The sequence below is a fragment of the Meles meles genome, chromosome 14 (genome assembly GCF_922984935.1).
Source record: "Meles meles chromosome 14, mMelMel3.1 paternal haplotype, whole genome shotgun sequence".
Taxonomy (NCBI): Eukaryota; Metazoa; Chordata; class Mammalia; order Carnivora; family Mustelidae; genus Meles; species Meles meles.
In genome coordinates, this window is record NC_060079.1 from 13162094 (window position 1) to 13182279 (window position 20186).

Here is a 20186-nt window from a genome sequence, read left to right on the forward strand (position 1 = left end):
TCCGCTTTTTCTTCCTCCTGAGCACCTTAAACGGAATGGGTATTCAACCTCTGGCAGTGGAATTGAATCCAGAGGAAAGGGAACAAATTAAAATGAAAACTTGGTTTAAGTAAATTATTTTCTCTATTTAAAATTTTTTGGTTAATTCTTAAATTGATAATGGTGGACCCCACTCATATTAACTAGAATGGCTATTTTACTTCTCCCAGTGAAACAACAGAATGTGGAGAAAAGAGTTGTATAAAAAGATCGAGTATGAGTTGGTGCTAGGAGAATAGGATCTCTTGAGTGAATCTTCGAGAGACAATATGGAGAAGAAGAAGAAAATTCACTTGACTACATTAACGCAGACTACATAGCAATGAGTTAAGGAAGGTGGGGGTTTACTTCCACTCACAAATAGTCTCATGGGTGTGTGGGCCGGGGATTGGCAGCTCTGTGCCAGAATCCTCCTGTTTTGTAACTTTACCATCGGCTAAAGTGTCTTGTCCTCATTGGCATGTTGGAACTGGTTAACTACCACAACATTGGCATTCCGGTGTATGTAGGACAACCAGTTTCCTTTTAAGGTTATGACCCTGAAGTGGTATATGTCATTTCTCCCTACATCCCACTGTCATGTGGGCACATGTAGGCTGGGAAACGTAATCTCTAGTTGGGTGGCCTTTGGATCCAGTTGGCGTTCTAATCGCTGAAAGGAGGAAGGTGATTATCATCACTAAAAGGAAGAAGAGACAAATTGACATCACTGCTAAGGTCAAGATATTGTTACACATCAAGGACTCCCCTAGTCAATAGAAGAATTTATCTGTGAACCTCCCATTCATTCACTCATTCATTCAGTATTTACAGAGCAAAGCACTGAGCATGCAGGCATCGGCAAAGTGTAGTCTTTGTGCTTGAAGAGCCCACAGTCCAGGAGAGGAGATAGGCCCATACATGGGCAATGCTAAAGCAAGGCTGGAGTGTAGAAAGACAAATACTGCATGATTTCACGTACATGAGATATCTAAAATAGTCAGATTCATAGAGGTAGATTCATAAAGGCCAGGGCGGTAGTAACCAGGAGAGGGGGAAGTGAGGAGTTAGCGACAAGCCAAAAGTTTCAATTAAGTAAGATGGCTGAGCTCTGGGGTCGGCACTCCAGCATTGTACTCTGTTGTACACTAAAAAGTTGTTGCCTTGTTGCAAGGACAGTGCTCATGTTAAGTGTTCTTGCCACAGTACAATAAAAATAAATAAAAAATCAGGCACTAGTGAGGTTAAAGAGGGGGGTGGAAGCAGGGTAGGGCTCCTCTGTAGACAGCCGGGGGGAGGCAGCCAGGGGAGAAGTACGAGCCTGTTGCCCAGGATGTGGGGCGGTGTGGGTGCCACCGCCCAGAAGGTTAGGTAGGGACTGACTGCAGATGAGCTGTAGGTCTTCTTAAGGGCCCAGGCCTTTCTCAGGGCCTTTCAGGGGTTGCTCTGGGCAACTGAGAACTATTTCTTTGAGATCCAAGACATTTAGCATCTCTGGCCCCTGGCAGTACGTGCAGGAGGAACCCACAGTCCCCGTTACTACAGGTACTGCCTGTTGAAAATGACTGGCTAGGGGGGAGCCATTAGGGCTTCCCTGTGTCAGCTCTGTATTTTAAAACCATCACTCTGGTGGCTGAGAGGAGGGCAGCCGAAAAGACGTGAGCCTGGGGTAAGGAGCCTCATCTCACGTCACCGGGAACTGTCCAGGGTGATGCTGCTCAAAGTGGGGGTGCAGACCTCTGGTAGTGCTTCGCCACAGGCAGTGTGAGAGGCACGGGGCCAGGGGCAAGGGCTGGAGCTGGTGGGGTGGTGGTGGTAGGGGATGTGAGGCCAGAATGGGGGCAGTTGGGGTGAAGGGTGGAGAAGTCAGGACCAGTGCCCAGGTTGGGCTGTGGTGGGGTGGAGCGGGGCCGCCATCTGAGACGGAGGCTGGGATTCGTGGTTTTGCAGGGTACGAGAGAAATGCAGGTTTCTGCCCATGACGTCTGAGGTGGAGGTGTCACGTGCTGGAGGCTGGGTGTTTGTTTGCTTGAAACTCAGGAGGACGGTTTGGCTAGAAGGTGGTGGATTTGGAATCAGGAACATATGTAGGCAGTGGCAGAAAGCTTGAAGGTGCTTCTTCCACGGGAGCAGTGGGACTGTGGGGGAAAACCAGGGTTTGGGGACTGGGGATATAGGAGGAGTGCGTGAGACACAGAGAAGGTGCATGGTCTGATGTCAGGGAAGCTGAAGGAATAGCCTCTTGAACAGTGATCTCTGCTGTCCTGTTCCCCCAACTGGACTCGTAAGACAGGGTCTCAAAAATGGCCATGCCACTGGGCCGACTTACTTCGGGAGGTGTCCCCACTCGGAGCACTTTGCTGTTACTGGTGCTCTTGTTATTGTTACTTTTCTTAATGGTGGTTAAAAAAGAAGAAAAAAAGAAAAAAGCAAAGCATGTAAAATCTGCCCTCAGCCATTTTTAGGTGTAAATACTGTAAAGCACATTCACACTGCGTAACCAGTTTCCAGAGCTTTTTGTCTTCCCCAGGGAAACTGGATCCATACCCATGACACGACAACTCTACAATTCCCTCCCCTCCGTGCTTGGTAACCGTTGGATGTTGTCTCTATGAATCCGACGGCTCTATGTACCCCTCGTAAGTGGGATCATAGAGTATTTGTCTTTTTTCGAACAGGCTTATTTTACTTAATGTACCGTCCTCAAGGTTCATCCATGTTGTAGCCTGTGATGGGGTTCCCTCCCTTTAAAGGGCTGAATGTTTGTTATTGTTACTTTGGCAGCCTTGGTCCGCCACAACAGGATGCCACAACAGGATGGACACCATTTCTGGGATGCTCCTCTGGTGTCCCCCACAGGCTCCCCTGCAGTGCCCATGCTCCTCCAGGACATCTGTCCTGCCCCCCAGACTCCAAAGGGAGGCAAGCCCTGCTCTGTACTTCTCTTTGTATCCCCTGAAGCTCCTCTGTAATGCTGCACGTGGAAAATATTAGAAACTGCATTTTTCATTGATAGATTTTTCTCAGCTTTTAAAGCTTAGAAAGCAGTTCCATTTCACTTCTGTATTTACCTTTTCTAGCACTTTATTTTATGCTTCTGTTTTCAGTTTGCTTATCCTTAATTTTTATTGTCCTTTCCGTGTACACTTTGCACAGTCCACGTGTTGAGTAGCTGTCTCAGATTGCCACTAGGTGGCAATATTGGTTTTACGTTAAAGACACATAATTAAGCAACATCATTAAGCAAACCCTTCTTTTCCAGCGTTTAATTTCTGTGATAATAAATGGAGTCTAGACTAAAGCAATAAGGAAACTTCCCCTTAATTATAAGATAGTCTACTTTTCTTATTCTGAAATTCTTTCCTAGGATGGAAGCCAACTGTGAATACTGAGGTGGTTATGACAGAACTTTAATGCTTGGATTTAATTTGCTCACAAGATCCTGCCTTTTAGTAGTTGAAATGGCCAGGGAGATTTTAGAGTCTGCAACTATACTGGATACTGGTTCATTTTTTTTCTCTTTATAGGGGTGTTTTTTTGTTTTGTTTTGTTTCAATGGTATACATGTGATTTATTGAATTTTAAAGAATTTAAAGTCGAATTTTAAAGATCCAAAGATAGTTGACAGCTAATACAGGGTTTGCGGATAATCTTGGTGGCAGTATTGGGATACCCTGACCTAGAACTACATGAGAATAGAGCAATAAGGTTAACTTCAGAGAATTAAATGCTGAGATCCACAAAACAAAGGGGCCAAAGTCCCTTTAAGAGGTAGGTATGACTCCCTACTTAAAATTTAACTGGAACTTGTTTTAAGAAATGGACATATTCTTGAGAAAGAATTGACAGCTCATTCATCAGCCACAGAAGTGGAGAAAGGAGAATCTAAGGCAGAAGTTGTCAGGGCATCCCCAGCTCTGTGGTGGGGAGCATGCTCGCCCCTTCGAGGAGGGGCCAATCACATGGTTTGGCAGATGCGTGCTGCACCTCTAATTGAACAGGATGCCTGGGGCTCTCATGTCACTGGGGACCTGAATCAGGAAGTGTTCAGGTTGCAATCTGGGTTTTCCCCATAGATTTGCCCACCATGAGCATTCACAAAAGTTGCTTGCTAAGGGAGGAATCAACAGTACGTTTTATCTTTGAATATTTATCTGATAGCCCAAAATATCTATTCCTCCCACACGACCAGATGTCTAGAACTGCTGTTTGTTTATTCATTACCCTTGTCAGGTTGCACTTGACTACAAAATCTGCCAAAAATTAAGGTGCAAAAATTTAATGGTTTCTGTGATTATGCATCTGCTTCTGGCTGTTCTCTTTGCTTTGGCAAGTCGTTACCTAGGCCTGTTTTGCCTCAAAGTGCTAAAATGTGGTCTTATTAAGAACACAAACATTTTTCATCCTTCTAAATGTGAATATAAAAGCAGGAGCCTAAACTAACTTTCTGTCTGAAACTTAGTACTGTTACTGTCCTGGGAGTTGTCGCCAGCGTGGTGAAACTCTTTCCCTTATTTCTAAAATACTTTGGGTCATTTTGAGTTGTTTTGTCCATCTCCAGTTTTGAAGCCTATAAGGCAGCTTATAATGGCTCTGTGGCTTACAGTTGGATGTTTCTTCCAATCAGTCAGCTAGCAGACTTTACCAAGTGCTCTTCTATGTGCAGAGTACCAATCTTGATTGCTGGGGAGTGACGGGTTAGAAAGATCCTCGAGCTCTTTGACTTCCTTCTGAGGTAGGCAGTAACTGCTTCATAATAGAAGTGACTGTATCATTAGGTAGATGCTAGACGTCAAGATAAGCATCTTCAAAACTTCATCCAACAAATATTAGTTGGTCATCTGTGGTTGTATTAGGTACTTATGAATGTGAAAGGACATCTCCAGGCAATACACCGGGCCCGTTAGAACAGTGGTGTCTATTTGAAACCAGTGAGGAAGTAGGACAGTATATAAGAAGCATACGTTTATTAATGTCGTGCCCATTGTACATGTAGAGCCTGAGAGGGTAAGGAAACACGATGTGTCAAATCAGGTAAGAAAGACAGGAAAAATGAGCTGGAGGGCCATCAGCCGAGAACATGGAAACTGGAACTGAAAGACAAAGGCAAGTTGTCAGGAAGGCTTAGTATTAGGACACCAGGTGGAAACTGGGATTTTGGGAACGGTTTGGGTGATGAGTAAGGATGTGTTCACAGTGCACTATGTACTGGTCTTTTTAGACTGGAACGGATGGAAAGTAAAGTCAGTGAGATGGGGGATGTCGTTGGTGAGCACAGGGTTCCTAAATGCATATCTGTGGATACGAGAATTCAGATTTTGAGGAAGTGCTATTTTTTCCCCCTCAGGTTTTTTTCTCCCTGTGTTACAGATGGAGGGGTAACGTGAAGTTACAAAGATTAGCTATATGAAGAGGTGCACAAACAAAAGGCCGCGTGGAGGTGAGGTCGGCAGAAACCCACAAGGCGAGTTTGTGCCACAATCTCTTAATTAATCAGGCACTTGAGCGTGTGTCCTTTGAGACACCTACTGTGTGCATACTATTTGTGCATCAGTTATGATTTGACTTCTGTTTCTCAAACCTAAAAAAATTCCTTCTTGAATGGGTGTTTGTGTGAAAATACTTGCATGTATATGTATTTTTTGTTACCTGGAGTGGGAGCAAAGAGCTTGGCTTCTGGTGAAGACACTGTCGGAGTACCTTGTCCTTGTATTGTTGATGGAGAAGCGATCCTCTGAATGTCATCTTCTCCCTCATGGGACCTGGGATCCAGTAACCAAGGGGAACTGAGACTATGATCATCTGTACTATGGCTTCAGAAATCTTAGGTCTTAATACTTGCCTACAGTTACGGAAACCAGTATTGTTCTCCAAAGGAATTTCAGATAAGATTAAGTTGGAAACAATAAAGGAAAGAATATAAAAGCATCCTGGTGGTTTTTTTTAGTCGGTTCTAGTAAACCAAAAATTGTTGAAGGCTCTAAAGTGTGAGCTTCAACCAGAGTACAGGGCAAGGGTCACACTTGATTCGGGAACCACTTTGAGTGAGGAAATCAGCCCCTTAGGAGTGAGTGCAGAGGGGAGGGGAGGCCTGAGCTCACAGTGGAGGCAGGACCTGAGACAAATGTGGGCAGAAGCACAGAGAAATTATGATTTTTAAAAAAATTTTTATTTATTTATTTATTTTCAGTGTTCCAAAATTCATTGTTTATGCACCACACCCTATGGTTCTGTTTTTAAGACAACCTGCAAATACAGAAAAGCAAGTTCAGAGGTGGGATATTCTTAGAAGAGTTTTGGGGGGACAGGTGGGGGAATGTTGTAGCTGTATGCATTGCAATTGGCAGCTGTTGGATTACATTTTCTGCTTTGGGCCAAATGGAGCCGAACTACCTGCTCAGAAACTCCGCCCCCCCTCCCCAAACTAAATAGCTTCTGAAAAGAATGGACACTTCTAATTTTATTGTCTTCTTTTGTGGTATGAACTTATTTAAAACCTGGAAGAATCTCAACCTTAACAAATAAATGATAATTTTTTTCCCTGTTCACAGAAAGTTTTGTAAATCACTATTTGCTTGAGGAGAGTTAGTCTATAGACTTCGGTTCATTAGTTTGAAAAAAAAACAACCACCTTATTTCCATAAGATAAGCCAGCACCAGACCGTTCAGTGTGAAGAAGCTAGAGAAAAAAAAAAAAAAAAAAAATGTTTTTTTTTTTTTGTTTCCTGTTTTTAGAAAATTTTTTTTATTGTCAAGGAGACAGCATGAGGCACTTCACTGAAAGGTTAGCTTTGACTGTGTGTGTCTGGATATCACTACAGTTCTCTTTTTAGGTGAGAGCAGTTGGATGCTTACTGAAGATTTGATTCATTTTTTTGTAGTAACTGATGGGTGTTAAGTATCACATTAGTTGTTTATTAAACTGAGGACTTATTACATTTACACTTTACATATACATCTGTATGCATATGTATACATATGACATATTTACATTATATTACATTTATTGCGGTTGAGTAAGAATTTATTCATCCATCCATTCATTTTATAAGTCTTTATTGCGTATCTATGTTAAGCAAGGACCTGGGCAAGATGCCCCAGGAGAGAATAGGACATTGAGACCCACGTTGTTTCAGAGGTGGTGGCTCCGCGATGACGAATTCATCCTACTGTGGAGAAGGCCATGCTGTGAGCATTTGTCCTTTTTTAGCTGCCTAGCATTTGAACCCCTTCCCTGTCCTGGAGAACTCTATCCCGGATGAGTCTGGAAGAAGCTAGGGCTTGGCCCAGTAAGAACGTCAGAGGCCAGACGTTGGATCTCTCCAGGTTCGGGGGGGGCAGCTTGTGTTGCAGTGTGGACAGTCAGACATTACCACACAGGACTGTGCCTGGAGCTGGAGGCCCGCGGAAGCCATCGCTTTAGAGCTCCTTCGTTTGGTAGTGACGCCTCTACCCAGTGGCTAGAGGTGACATTGGGGACCGGCACATGCAGGTGTGCAGAGGATGTAAAGTGCTCCTTGGGGACGAGGTGCCAGTGGTGGGGGATGCCCAGTAGGCTGGCCCCTTCCAGCTGAGTGGCGGTGCCCGCCCTCCAGCAAGCTCATTCTGGTAGGCAGCACACTGCACGTTGCTGCGTGAAGCCACGGCGACATCACTCTCTAAGGACACAGGCAAGGAAGCACCCAGCCCTGCCTGGAAAGGTCAGTGAAGGCTTTGTGACACTATTTGAACTGAGCCTTGAACAATAGTAGACTTTGCTAGGGCGCCTGGGAGGCTCAGTGGGTTAAGCCTCTGCCTTCGGCTCAGGTCATGATCTCAGGAACCTGGGATCAAGACCTGCATCAGGCTCTCTGCTCAGCAGGGAGCCTGCTTCCCCCTTTCTCTCTGCCTGCCTCTCTGCCTACTTGTGATCTCTCTCTCTCTCTCTCAAATAGATAAATAAAATATTAAAAAAAAATAGACTTTGCCAGACTCCTGCCTGAGGCAACTGTGCGGACGCTTGATGGAGGCAGTCATCGTGAGTCTTGCTGGTTATTAGGGAAAGAGGTGAATACAAGGAAAGTGAGCTACTTTGCGAGCCAGCTGGTGAGCTTATGTTGAGAAAGGTGTGGTTGCAGAAACTAGTGAGACATCTGATCTATGGGACCAGGGTCTGGAGCAGAGACAGAGAGCTGGAAACTGGGGCAGTAATCACAGCTGCCTTTTTTTTTTTTTTTTAAGATTTTATTTATTGTTGGTGGGGGGAGGATCAGGGGAGGCGCAGAGGGAGAGGGACAAGCAGACTCCACGCTGAGTACCAAGCCTGACATAGGGTTTGATCTCAGGACCTGAGATCATGACCTGAGCCAAAACCAAGAGCTGGACGCTTAATTGACTGAGCCGCCCAGGTGCCCCCAGAGTGAGGATTCTGATGCAAGTACTTTGGCTCCAGAAATCAGATTCTTAAACACTGAGCTGTGCTGCCTTTCATGAATGAATGAATGATTAGTTAAAACAGATTTATATGAGCTATAAAAATGTACTTAGTAATGCATTTCAAAGTAAATAGTTAATAAAAATAAATTTTATAAATAATGAGGTAATAGCTTTCTCTTATTAGGAGAAGATAGGGATAAGACAGGTATCTGGAAAATATATCTATATATCTATATATCTATATTAGGCTCAGGTTCCTGGAATATACGTTATTATAGCTTCACATGAAATCTTCTGGTTCATAAATGAATACTGGATTTTTAAAGACTAGAAAATCTGTCTGATATGTGTTCCAAACAGCATATCAGACATTTTTATCATCGTCCTTATAAGATACCTCCTTCTTATGCGAGAAATTATAATAATAAGCAGATGATTATTTTCATTATAATTCATGTGTTGGTCTAAACGCTCAGTTCAATGGCTAAGACATATGTAACAGTTGGAATTTGGGAATGCAGTTGAACTGGAAACTTTCTTAAAACAGGATTCAGTCTTTCAGAGCCACTGCCCCATCCTGAACAAATGTCTTGGCTTTTGCTTTCAAATTTAGTACTTGGTCTGCATGATGAGACTGAATTAGACCATAAACTCCTGTACCACCACACTTTGAAGTAAAGTTATGGACAAGTTACAAGTATTGGGAAACAGTCCATCAAGAAGGGAAAAGGCCAGCATCATGAAGTTAGATTAGTTGAATTCTTTCCAGACAGAGGCACAAAGAGTCAAGTGATCCAAAACCAAATTTGCCTAATAATTAAAGTTATTTGTGGTATTTAAAATATTAATCTGTTTCCATCTGTGTTCAACTGTTGACTCTTTCATTTGTACTATTTATATTTCTAGATATAAAACTTTCATGATTTTCCTTCCATATCAATAATGATGGGCTCTTGGGGTGCCTGGGTGGCTCAGTGGGTTAAGCCTCTGCCTTCAGCTCAGGTCATGACCTCAGGGTCCTGAGATCAAGCCCCAGTTGCATTGGGCTCTCTGCCCAGCAGGGAGCCTGCTTCCCCCTCCCTCTCTGCCTGTCTCTCTGCCTACTTGTGATCTCTGTCTGTCAAATAAATACATAAAATAAAAAAAAAAATAATGATAGGCTCTCTCCATTCACATGCAGAGAGCATCATTAGAACACTCAGCTGTGGAATCAACCCCTTGGCCAAAGTGTTAATTTTGAAGGTGATTGTTCAGAATTGTTAGTGGCTTTAAGTTTGAACGTATACTTGATATATGTTCAAAGAAGTACTGACTGCATGTCGAATCGGCTTTCTGACCTCGAAGTGCTTGTTAGGGGACCAGTAGATGCTGATGATGGAAGTGAAGATAGTCAGGTTCAATGAGATAAATAGAGTTGACATAGAAGTCAACTGTTACTGTTCAACTTGTTCATTTTCTTTCCTTTTTCTGTCATTTGCCCACAGTAGACCCTTTGTATTTTTAGCCCTTTTATGCTTGCCTCTGTTATGGCATTATCTCATTATTGAGAAAGCCTTACTTTTTAGGTTTGAAATAGTAATATTGTTGCATGAATAGGCATCATTTAGATTGACAGTAGACAGTTCTATATGCATGGGTGCCTTTACTGTAGTTTTATTCCAAATGGCACTGTTGATACAACATTTTCTTATTTTCTTTCCCTTTCATATTTCACTTGAAAACTCTCTGTCATTTGTTCAATTACATATTAAATAATTACATTGCATATAAAAGTGCTGTAAGCTGGTTATGGCAGCTGAAAGGAGGTCTAAATCTCGTGGTGGTGTTATTCATAACACACAAATAGAAAAAGCATTAATTATTACAATTCTGGGTAGTAAAAACTGAGATACAATCATTTGATAGACAATTTTATTGTGACCTTTTAAGTTGTCGTATCTTAGAGGTGCTGATACATAGGAGCATGTGTGCATGTGTGTTCACACAGTATATATATGTATGTACACATGGGTATCAATACACACACATATATAGCATATATATAAAAACAAGAATAAAAGCTCTTGGGCCTTTTTGAGGATTAATGGATGAAAATTTATTTATAATTGAAATGACCTTGGGTTAATCAAGAGTTAAGATCAGGTTTCTGAAAGTCAAGGTGGGCATATTTTTGAGACCAAGGTATTCACACGCCTTTGGAGGCAGTTATCAACACAGCCCACTAGTTTTTGAAGTGTATTTATTTGGAGATAAGTAGGTACAGGAAACTTGGTTGCCAGTTTTATGTTCACTGACTGAAGCAGATATGAAATCCAGGTGTATGATTTAGTAAACAAAAAGGAATGGGGATAGGGATAATTATACTTTACTAGTAATCCATAGAGTTTATTTTGGACTAGAATTTTACTCCTTTGTGCTAAGACTTTGCCTTTTTGCTTTTGTCGTGACAGACTATTTGTGGGCCTGTCTCTGTATCCTTGCCAGGAAGGTGCCCTCACAGCCTCCTGTGATACCTGTTGATATTCTTTATATATTTCCCGCAACCAGGAAAGATAGGACTAGTACGTAAGAATTCTGAGGTGTATTCATTTTTCCTCAAGAAACTTTTAAGACTAAACTATGTTTTAACTACATTAAAGGATTTTTAAAACATAGTTGTAATACTTTGGTCATCTTGACACAAATATTTTCATTTTCCTGGTTCCTTTCCAGTCTCTATTCATATATGAATTTGTTTTACATATTTGGAATCCTGTCTATTTTTCCATTTAACATAAAGACAGTTCCATGGTTTCAAAGTCTTCATTATTATACTTTCAATTGCTACATAATAAGTCTTTTTTTTTTTTTTTTTTAAGTAGTCTCCATGCCTAGCACCCAGCATGGACCCCATTATAGGGCTCGAATTCACAACCCTGAGATCAAGACCTGAGCTGAGATCCAAGAGTCAGATGCTCAACAGACTGAACCACCCAGGAGCCCCTACCTATTTTCTTATAAAACCTTTTAAAGTATTTGCTGTTTCTTTTCTAGCTAGTCATATTAGCATACCATAATTATATATATATATAAAATATAGCAAAGTTTTTTTAAATATAGCAAAGTTTTATTCAACTATTAATTTATTAGTTTTCTTCACACAGGATTTTTTTTTGTTAATTTTTTTTATGTACTTTTTTTTTCCATTTTATTTATTTTTTCAGCGTAACAGTATTCATTCTTTTTGCACAACACCCAGTGCTCCATGCAAAACGTGCCCTCCCCATTACCCACCACCTGTTCCCCCAACCTCCCACCCCTGACCCTTCAAAACCCTCAGGTTGTTTTTCAGAGTCCATAGTCTCTTATGGTTCGCCTCCCCTTCCAAATTTTTTTTTTTTTTAATAAACATATAATGTATTTTTATCCCCAGGGGTACAGGTCTGTGAATCGCCAGGTTTACACACTTCACAGCACTCACGATAGCACTTACCCTCCCCAATGTCCATAGCCCCCTCCCCCTCTCCCAATCCCACCTCCCCCCAGCAACCCCCAGTTTGTTTTGTGAGATTAAGAGTCATTTATGGTTTGTCTCCCTCCCAATCCCATCTTGTTTCATTTATTCTTCTCCTATCCCCCTACCCCCCCATGTTGCTTCTCCATGTCCTCTTTTCAGGGAGATCATATGATAGTTGTCTTTCTCCGATTGACTTATTTCACTAAGCATGATACGCTCTAGTTCCATCCACGTCGTCGCAAATGGCATGATTTCATTTCTTTTGATGGCTGCATAGTATTCCATTGTGTATATATACCACATCTTCTTTATCCATTCATCTGTTGATGGACATCTAGGTTCTTTCCATAGTTTGGCTATTGTAGACATTGCTGCTATAAACATTCGGGTACACGTGCCCCTTCGGATCACTACGTCTGTATCTTTAGGGTAAATACCCAGTAGTGCAATTGCTGGGTCATAGGGTAGTTCTATTTTCAACATTTTGAGGAACCTCCATGCTGTTTTCCAGAGTGGTTGCACCAGCTTGCATTCCCACCAACAGTGGAGGAGGGTTCCCCTTTCTCCACATCCTCTCCAGCATCTGTCATTTCCTGACTTGTTAATTTTAGCCATTCTGACTGGTGTGAGGTGATATCTCATTGTGGTTTTGATTTGTATTTCCCTGATGCCGAGTGACGTGGAGCACTTTTTCATGTGTCTGTTGGCCATCTGGATGTCTTCTTTGCAGAAATGTCTGTTCATGTCCTCTGCCCATTTCTTGATTGGATTGTTTGTTCTTTGGGTGTTGAGTTTGCTAAGTTCCTTATAGATTTTGGATACTAGCCCTTTATCTGATATGTCGTTTGCAAATATCTTCTCCCATTCTGTCAGTTGTCTTTTGGTTTTGTGAACTGTTTCCTTTGCTGTGCAAAAGCTTTTGATCTTGATGAAATCCCAATAGTTCATTTTTGCCCTTGCTTCCCTTGCCTTTGCCGTTGTTCCTAGGAAGATGTTGCTGCGGCTGAGGTCGAAGAGGTTGCTGCCTGCGTTCTCCTCAAGGATTTTGATGGATTCCTTTCTCACATTGAGGTCTTTCATCCATTTGGAGTCTATTTTCGTGTGTGGTGTAAGGAAGTGGTCCAATTTCATTTTTCTGCATGTGGCTGTCCAATTTTTCCAGCACCATTTACTGAAGAGGCTGTCTTTTTTCCATTGGACATTCTTTCCTGCTTTGTCGAAGATTAGTTGACCATAGAGTTGAGGGTCTATTTCTGGGCTCTCTATTCTGTTCCACTGATCTATGTGTCTGTTTTTGTGCCAGTACCATGCTGTCTTGATGATGACAGCTTTGTAATAGAGCTTGAAGTCCGGAATTGTGATGCCACCAACTTTGGCTTTCTTTTTCAATATTCCTTTGGCTATTCGAGGTCTTTTCTGGTTCCATATAAATTTTAGGATTATTTGTTCCATTTCTTTGAAAAAAATGGATGGTATTTTGATAGGGATTGCATTAAATGTGTAGATTGCTTTAGGTAGCATAGACATTTTCACAATATTTATTCTTCCAATCCAGGAGCATGGAACATTTTTCCATTTTTTTGTGTCTTCCTCAATTTCTTTCATGAGTACTTTATAATTTTCTGTGTATAGATTCTTAGTCTCTTTGGTTAGGTTTATTCCTAGGTATCTTATAGTTTTGGGTACAATTGTAAATGGGATTGACTCCTTAATTTCTCTTTCTTCAGTCTTGTTGTTGGTGTACAGAAATGCAACTGATTTCTGTGCATTGATTTTATATCCTGACACTTTACTGAATTCCTGGACAAGTTCTAGCAGTTTTGGAGTGGAGTCTTTTGGGTTTTCCACATATAGTATCATATCATCTGCGAAGAGTGATAGTTTGACTTCTTCTTTACCAATTTGGATGCCTTTAATTTCTTTTTGTTGTCTGATTGCTGAGGCTAGGACTTCTAGTACTATGTTGAATAGCAGTGGTGATAATGGACATCCCTGCCGTGTTCCTGACCTTAACGGAAAAGCTTTCAGTTTTTCTCCATTGAGAATGATATTTGCGGTGGGTTTTTCATAGATGGCTTTGATAATATTGAGGTATGTGCCCTCTATCCCCACACTTTGAAGAGTTTTGATCAGGAAGGGATGCTGTACTTTGTCAAATGCTTTTTCAGCATCTATTGAGAGTATCATATGGTTCTTGTTCTTTCTTTTATTAATGTGTTCTATCACATTGATTGATTTGCGGATGTTGAACCAACCCTGCAGCCCTGGAATAAATCCCACTTGATCGTGCTGAATAATCCTTTTAATGTACTGTTGAATCCTATTGGCTAGTATTTTGGCGAGAATTTTTGCGTCTGTGTTCATCAAGGATATTGGTCTGTAGTTCTCTTTTTTGGTGGGATCCTTTTCTGGTTTTGGGATCAAGGTGATGCTGGCCTCATAAAATGAGTTTGGAAGTTTTCCTTCCATTTCTATTTTTTGGAACAGTTTCAGGAGAATAGGAATTTGTTCTTCTTTAAATGTTTGGTAGAATTCCCCTGGGAAGCCGTCTGGCCCTGGGCTTTTGTTTGTTTGGAGATTTTTGATGACTGTTTCAATCTCCTTACTGGTTATGGGCCTGTTCAGGTTTTCTATTTCTTCCTGGTTCAGTTGTGGTAGTTTATATGTCTCTAGGAATGCATCCATTTCTTCCAGATTGTCCAATTTGTTGGCGTAGAGTTGCTCATAGTATGTTCTTATAATTGTCTGTATTTCTTTGGTGTTAGTTGTGATCGCTCCTCTTTCATTCATGATTTTATTGATTTGGGTCCTTTCTCTTTTCTTTTTGATGAGTCTGGCCAGGGGTTTATCAATCTTATTGATTCTTTCAAAGAACCAGCTCCTAGTTTCATTGATTTGTTCTATTGTTTTTTTTTGGTTTCTATTTCATTGATTTCTGCTCTGATCTTTATGATTTCTCTTCTCCTGCTGGGTTTAGGGTTTCTTTCTTGTTCTTTCTCCAGCTCCTTTACATGTAGGGTTAGGTTGTGTACTTGAGACCTTTCTTGTTTCTTGAGAAAGGCTTGTACCACTATATATTTTCCTCTCAGGACTGCCTTTGCTGTGTCTCACAGATTTTGAACTGTTGTGTTTTCATTATCATTTGTTTCCATGAATTTTTTCAATTCTTCTTTAATTTCCTGGTTAACCCATTCATTCTTTAGAAGGATGCTGTTTAGTCTCCATGTATTTGGGTTCTTTCCAGCTTTCCTCTTGTGATTGAGTTCTAGCTTCAGAGCATTGTGGTCTGAAAATATGCAGGGAATAATCCTAATCTTTTGATAGCGGTTGAGACCTGATTTGTGACCCAGGATGTGATCTATTCTGGAGAAGGTTCCATGTGCACTAGAGAAGAATGTGTATTCTGTTGCTTTGGGATGAAATGTTCTGAATAGATCTGTGATGTCCATCTGGTCCAGTGTGTCATTTAAGGCCTTTATTTCCTTGTTGATCTTTTGCTTGGATGATCTGTCCATTTCAGTGAGGGGAGTGTTAAAGTCCCCTACTATTATTGTATTCTTATTGATGTGTTTCTTTGATTTTGTTATTAATTGGTTGATATAGTTGGCTGCTCCCACGTTAGGGGCATAGATATTTAAAATTGTTAGATCCTCTTGTTGGACAGACACTTTGAGTAGGATATAGTGTCCTTCCTCATCTCTTATTATAGTCTTTGGCTTGAAATCTAATTGATATAAGGATTGCCACCCCAGCTTTCTTCTGATGCCCATTAGCATGGTAAATTGTTTTCCACCCCCTCACTTTAAATCTGGAGGTGTCTTCGCGTCTAAAATGAGTTTCTTGTAGGCAACATACTGATGGGTTTTGTTTTTTTATCCATTCTGATACCCTGTGTCTTTTGATTGGGGCATTTAGCCCATTAACATTCAGGGTAACTATTGAGAGATATGAATTTAGTGCCATTATTAGCCTGTAAGGTGACTGTTACTGTATATTGTCTCTGTACCTTTCTGATCTACTACTTTTAGGCTCTCTCTTTGCTTAGAGGACCCCTTTCAATATTTCCTGTAGAGCTGGTTTGGTGTTTGCAAATTCTTTCAGTTTTTGTTTGTCCTGGAAGCTTTTTATCTCTCCTTCTATTTTCAATGATAGCCTAGCTGGATAGAGTATTCTTGGCTGCATGTTTTTCTCGTTGAGTGCTCTGAATATATCATGCCAGCTCTTCCTGGCCTGCCAGGTCTCTGTGGATAAGTCTGCCGCCAATCTAATATTTTTACCATTGTATGTTACAGACTTCTTTTCTCGGGCTGCTTTCAGGATTTTCTCTTTGTCACTAAGACTTGTAAATTTTACTGTTAGGTGACGGGGTGTGGACCTATTCTTGTTGACTTTGAGGGGGGTTCTCTGCATCTCCTGGATTTTGATGCTTGTTCCCTTTGCCATATTAGGGAAATTCTCTCCAATGTTTCTCTCCAATAGACCTTCTGCTCCCCTCTCTGTTTCTTCTTCTTCTGGAATCCCAATTATTCTAATGTTGTTTCGTCTTATGGTGCCACTTATCTCTCGAATTCTCCCCTCATGGTCCAGTAGCTGTTTGTCCCTCTTTTGCTCGGCTTCCTTATTCTCTGTCATTTGGTCTTCTATATCACTAATTCTTTCTTCTGCCTCATTTATCCTAGCACACACATGATTTTTATTCTTATATAATTCCTCATGATTATACATGTATCTATGTATGTATATAGCATATGTATATAGCTATTTCTTTTTTTTTTTTAAGATTTTATTTATTTATTCGACAGAGAGAGATCACAAGTAGGCAGAGAGGCAGGCAGAGAGAGAGAGAGGAGGAAGCAGCCTCCCCGCCAAGGAGAGAGCCCGACGTGGGACTCAATCCCAGGACTCTGGGATCATGACCAGAGCCGAAGGCAGAGCCTTTAACCCTCTGAGGCACCCAGGCGCCCCTGTATATAGCCATTTCTTAAAAGTCAATGGACATTACTGCATAATTCATAATCAACAGCAGGAAAGCCCAGAATTATATTGAGTATACTAAGTAACTAACTGTTAATTCAGCCATCCAGCTGGTTTTTTCTCTCTGACATGTCATATTGCTCATCTGATTTAACCTTTGATTACTGTCCTTGCTTTTCTTATTTGTACATGAAAGTTAAATACTACATAAAATAAAGAAATGAGACTTTATTTGATAGTGAGTTCCAAAGATTTACATTGAAAACCATTCTCCTGAAATAGTGAACTTATATGAACTTAAAGGCAGGTGTGGAATCTACATTAGTTTAGTAATAGTTTGAATATTGACACACTTATTCTTAATGTGTTTTGTCTGCAACAGTTACCAAGAAAGCAAATAAAACACAGAATATACTAAAGTTTGTTGAGAGGGTGGTATTCAAGCATATTATTTTATATCTGACTCAGAGCTTGTAATAATGTGGAATATATGGAATAGTGCTTTACTTCAAAGCTAACATTCATAGCCTTAAATGTATTAATCTCTCTCTTTCTCTGTGTATGTGTATGGATATTTATTTAACCATAGGTGTGTCTTGTTTCTGAATCTTAGTTCCTCCTATGCTTGTAAATTTTCAGAGTCTATTATTACTATCATTGTCTGAGTACCTAAGGGTTACAATTCTAGTATTTAGACCCCAAACTGTTCATTACTATGGTGTTTTAGTTTTTTAAGGGCACTCGAATTTTTTTTTTTACATGAGATAAATTGGATATTATATACATCCTCTTGTTTAGCTGACGTGTTTTATTTTCCATCTGCTACCTGTGGATGTATAGTGAAAGCTATTTCTATGCCTTTGTGTCATCCTTGACTGCTTCTGTGCTCATCCCTTCTGGTCACCTTTGCAAATCTGCAAATTCCAGGTCAGCTTCTTGGAGGAGTCCTTCATCCAAGAAGGACTCCCTTCTTGGAGTCCTCAGCATTTTTCTATGCGTGGGTGATAAAGAGGTTTGTGGATTCAGCCACTATCTCTCATTTCTGGTAACTCCTGAGGAGAAGAAAAAGGAGAGTAGGTAGGAGAGTAAAATGTCAGGTTTCTGAAAATACCTGCATTTAAAAATTGAGTCTTTTTTTTTAATTGGATCATATTGTGTTTTTATTTATTTCTCCTCTTTGATAATGTTTCTTTAGGATCTCCCCAGAGTCCTTCTTCTTCATCAGCTGTCTAAGCAGGAAGGTGCATGGACCATACTTCCATTGTTACCACAGTATGTTTAATTTACCTGACCACTTCTACGCTCCCTACTTTTCTTACTAAGAGTCAATAAGGAAAGTAAATTTGAACTCTATTTCTTATGACTACTGTATTACCCAAATTTCTTGATTCTTTTAATCATGAATGGCTTCTGTTTTTTAAATATGTTGCTTTCTTGAAAGCTAATATGTCAACATATTTGATATATATCTTTGGATATTACCTTCTGGACTGGTGGTGTTATGGAGAGAAGTAACTTTAAGAACTCTAGCTATTTTATAAACCATTAGTATCTGGCTTTCCCAGAAGCTAAAATTATACATTGAAGAAAAATGTAGGGGAAAAATCTAGATTTCTAGCCATTTTATATGTCTTTCATCCATTTCTTGCTTATTAGTTTTAAACCTTATTATAAACTCATTTTATAGAAGTGTTTACTATAACCTATTTCTCTTTGTCAGTTTTTCTGTAACATATAGCAGAAATTCATCATGGATTTTCTTCTGTGAAGAGGAGACAAGAATACAAATTCCAGAACTCTTAGAAACACTCAGAAGATATGACCCATCAAAGGTGAATACAATTTTAATACCAGAATTTATCTAACTGGGGGAAATGCTTAAAAGAAGATTTAATTTTAGGGGCGCCTGGGTGGCTCAGTGGATTGAGCCGCTGCCTTCGGCTCGGGTCATGATCTCAGGGTCCTGGGATCAAGTCCCGCATCGGGCTCTCTGCTCCGCAGGGAGCCTGCTTCCTCCTCTCTCTCTGCCTGCCTCTCTGCCTACTTGTGATCTCTCTCTCTCTGTCAAATAAATAAATAAAATCTTTAAAAAAAAAAAAGAAGATTTAATTTTAATTGAGAGGTTTTCCAAACTAATGAGAACACTTAATTTAAAATAAAAAAGAATGAAATAATAGTTGAATATTTAGAAGTAACATTCAAATAATTCTTTTTGAAGTTTTTATAGCTTTTGGAGGGATAGAACTTATAGTGAACCATTTTTAAAGGACAAAATCTATTTATATGTGTTAGCAGTTTCAGAGAGTTAAAAAGCTATAACCCAGAGTTAAGAAATAAGTTTAAATTGCTTATTTCTCTTTGTCAACAATGAGCACATATTATTTTAGATGAGTAGTATTTCTTGGTTGCCACCTGTGCATTAAGGACTATGATAGCAGGGGCTAGGACAGACAGACGAGGATCTTGAAGACATGGATGATAAAGAATGGCAGGAGAAAACAGACCATTTGGGAAGCAATGAAGAGTGAGAGGTCTTAGAGTAAGGGAAATATAGGGTACTGTCAGAAGCCCAGAGCAGGGCATCAGATCTAATCTCCAAGAGTCAGGACAGGAGGTGACCTTTAATCTGAGTCCTGTAGGATGAGTAAGAGTTAATAGGAGAGAGTATTTTAAGCAGAAGGAATAAAATCTGGGAAGGTCTGGAGATAAGAAGGGGTGCTTCTCGTGTTAGAAATCTAATGCTAAAAAAAAAAAAAAAATCCACTGCTACTTTCTGTATCCTTATCTTTCATATTTTTTTATTTTATTTTGGGCAGATATGATGTAGCAGTTGGATCTTGTTTATTTCTAAGTCCCTAGCACTGAGCAGAGTGTTGAACACTTAATACATGGTCAGTGAGTATCTGTGATTGATGGGTTAATGTCAGTTACTGTCAGTAATGTCAGTTACTGACTCTGCAACGTCTGCTTTCCTGCTGGGCTATGTCCCGTCTCAGGAGAATGCCTAGGAGATAAGTCGAGAGTAATCAGCCTATTCATTTCTCTTGGAGAAGTCCAGGTTATACCCAGATCACTATATGGAATCCTTTAAACTTAGAATAAGGAAAATTGGGGCCTTTCAGGTACCACTAGACACCTGTCCCACCCCTATTCTGGTACCACTCCAGAACTAAATCATATTTAATGAGAACGTGGAGAAGGAAAAGTGGCTCCTGGGTGCCTGCTTCATTTACTGATGTAAGAATAATGTTGGGCAACAGTGATCATTCTCAAACACTGGAAA

General features: G+C 40.4%; 1 protein-coding gene across 2 annotated transcripts in view; it reads left to right on the plus strand.

Moving 5' to 3' along the window:
- The window catches only part of B3GLCT (beta 3-glucosyltransferase), a 125769-nt gene that overhangs the window by 32378 nt on the left and 73205 nt on the right, over window positions 1–20186 (plus strand). For both annotated transcript variants that reach the window (XM_045978237.1, XM_045978236.1), the window contains exons 5-6: window positions 18099–18175; window positions 18624–18735. In XM_045978237.1, coding sequence (XP_045834193.1) covers window positions 18099–18175; window positions 18624–18735 — 189 coding nt within the window. The remainder of the gene's footprint in view (window positions 1–18098; window positions 18176–18623; window positions 18736–20186) is intronic.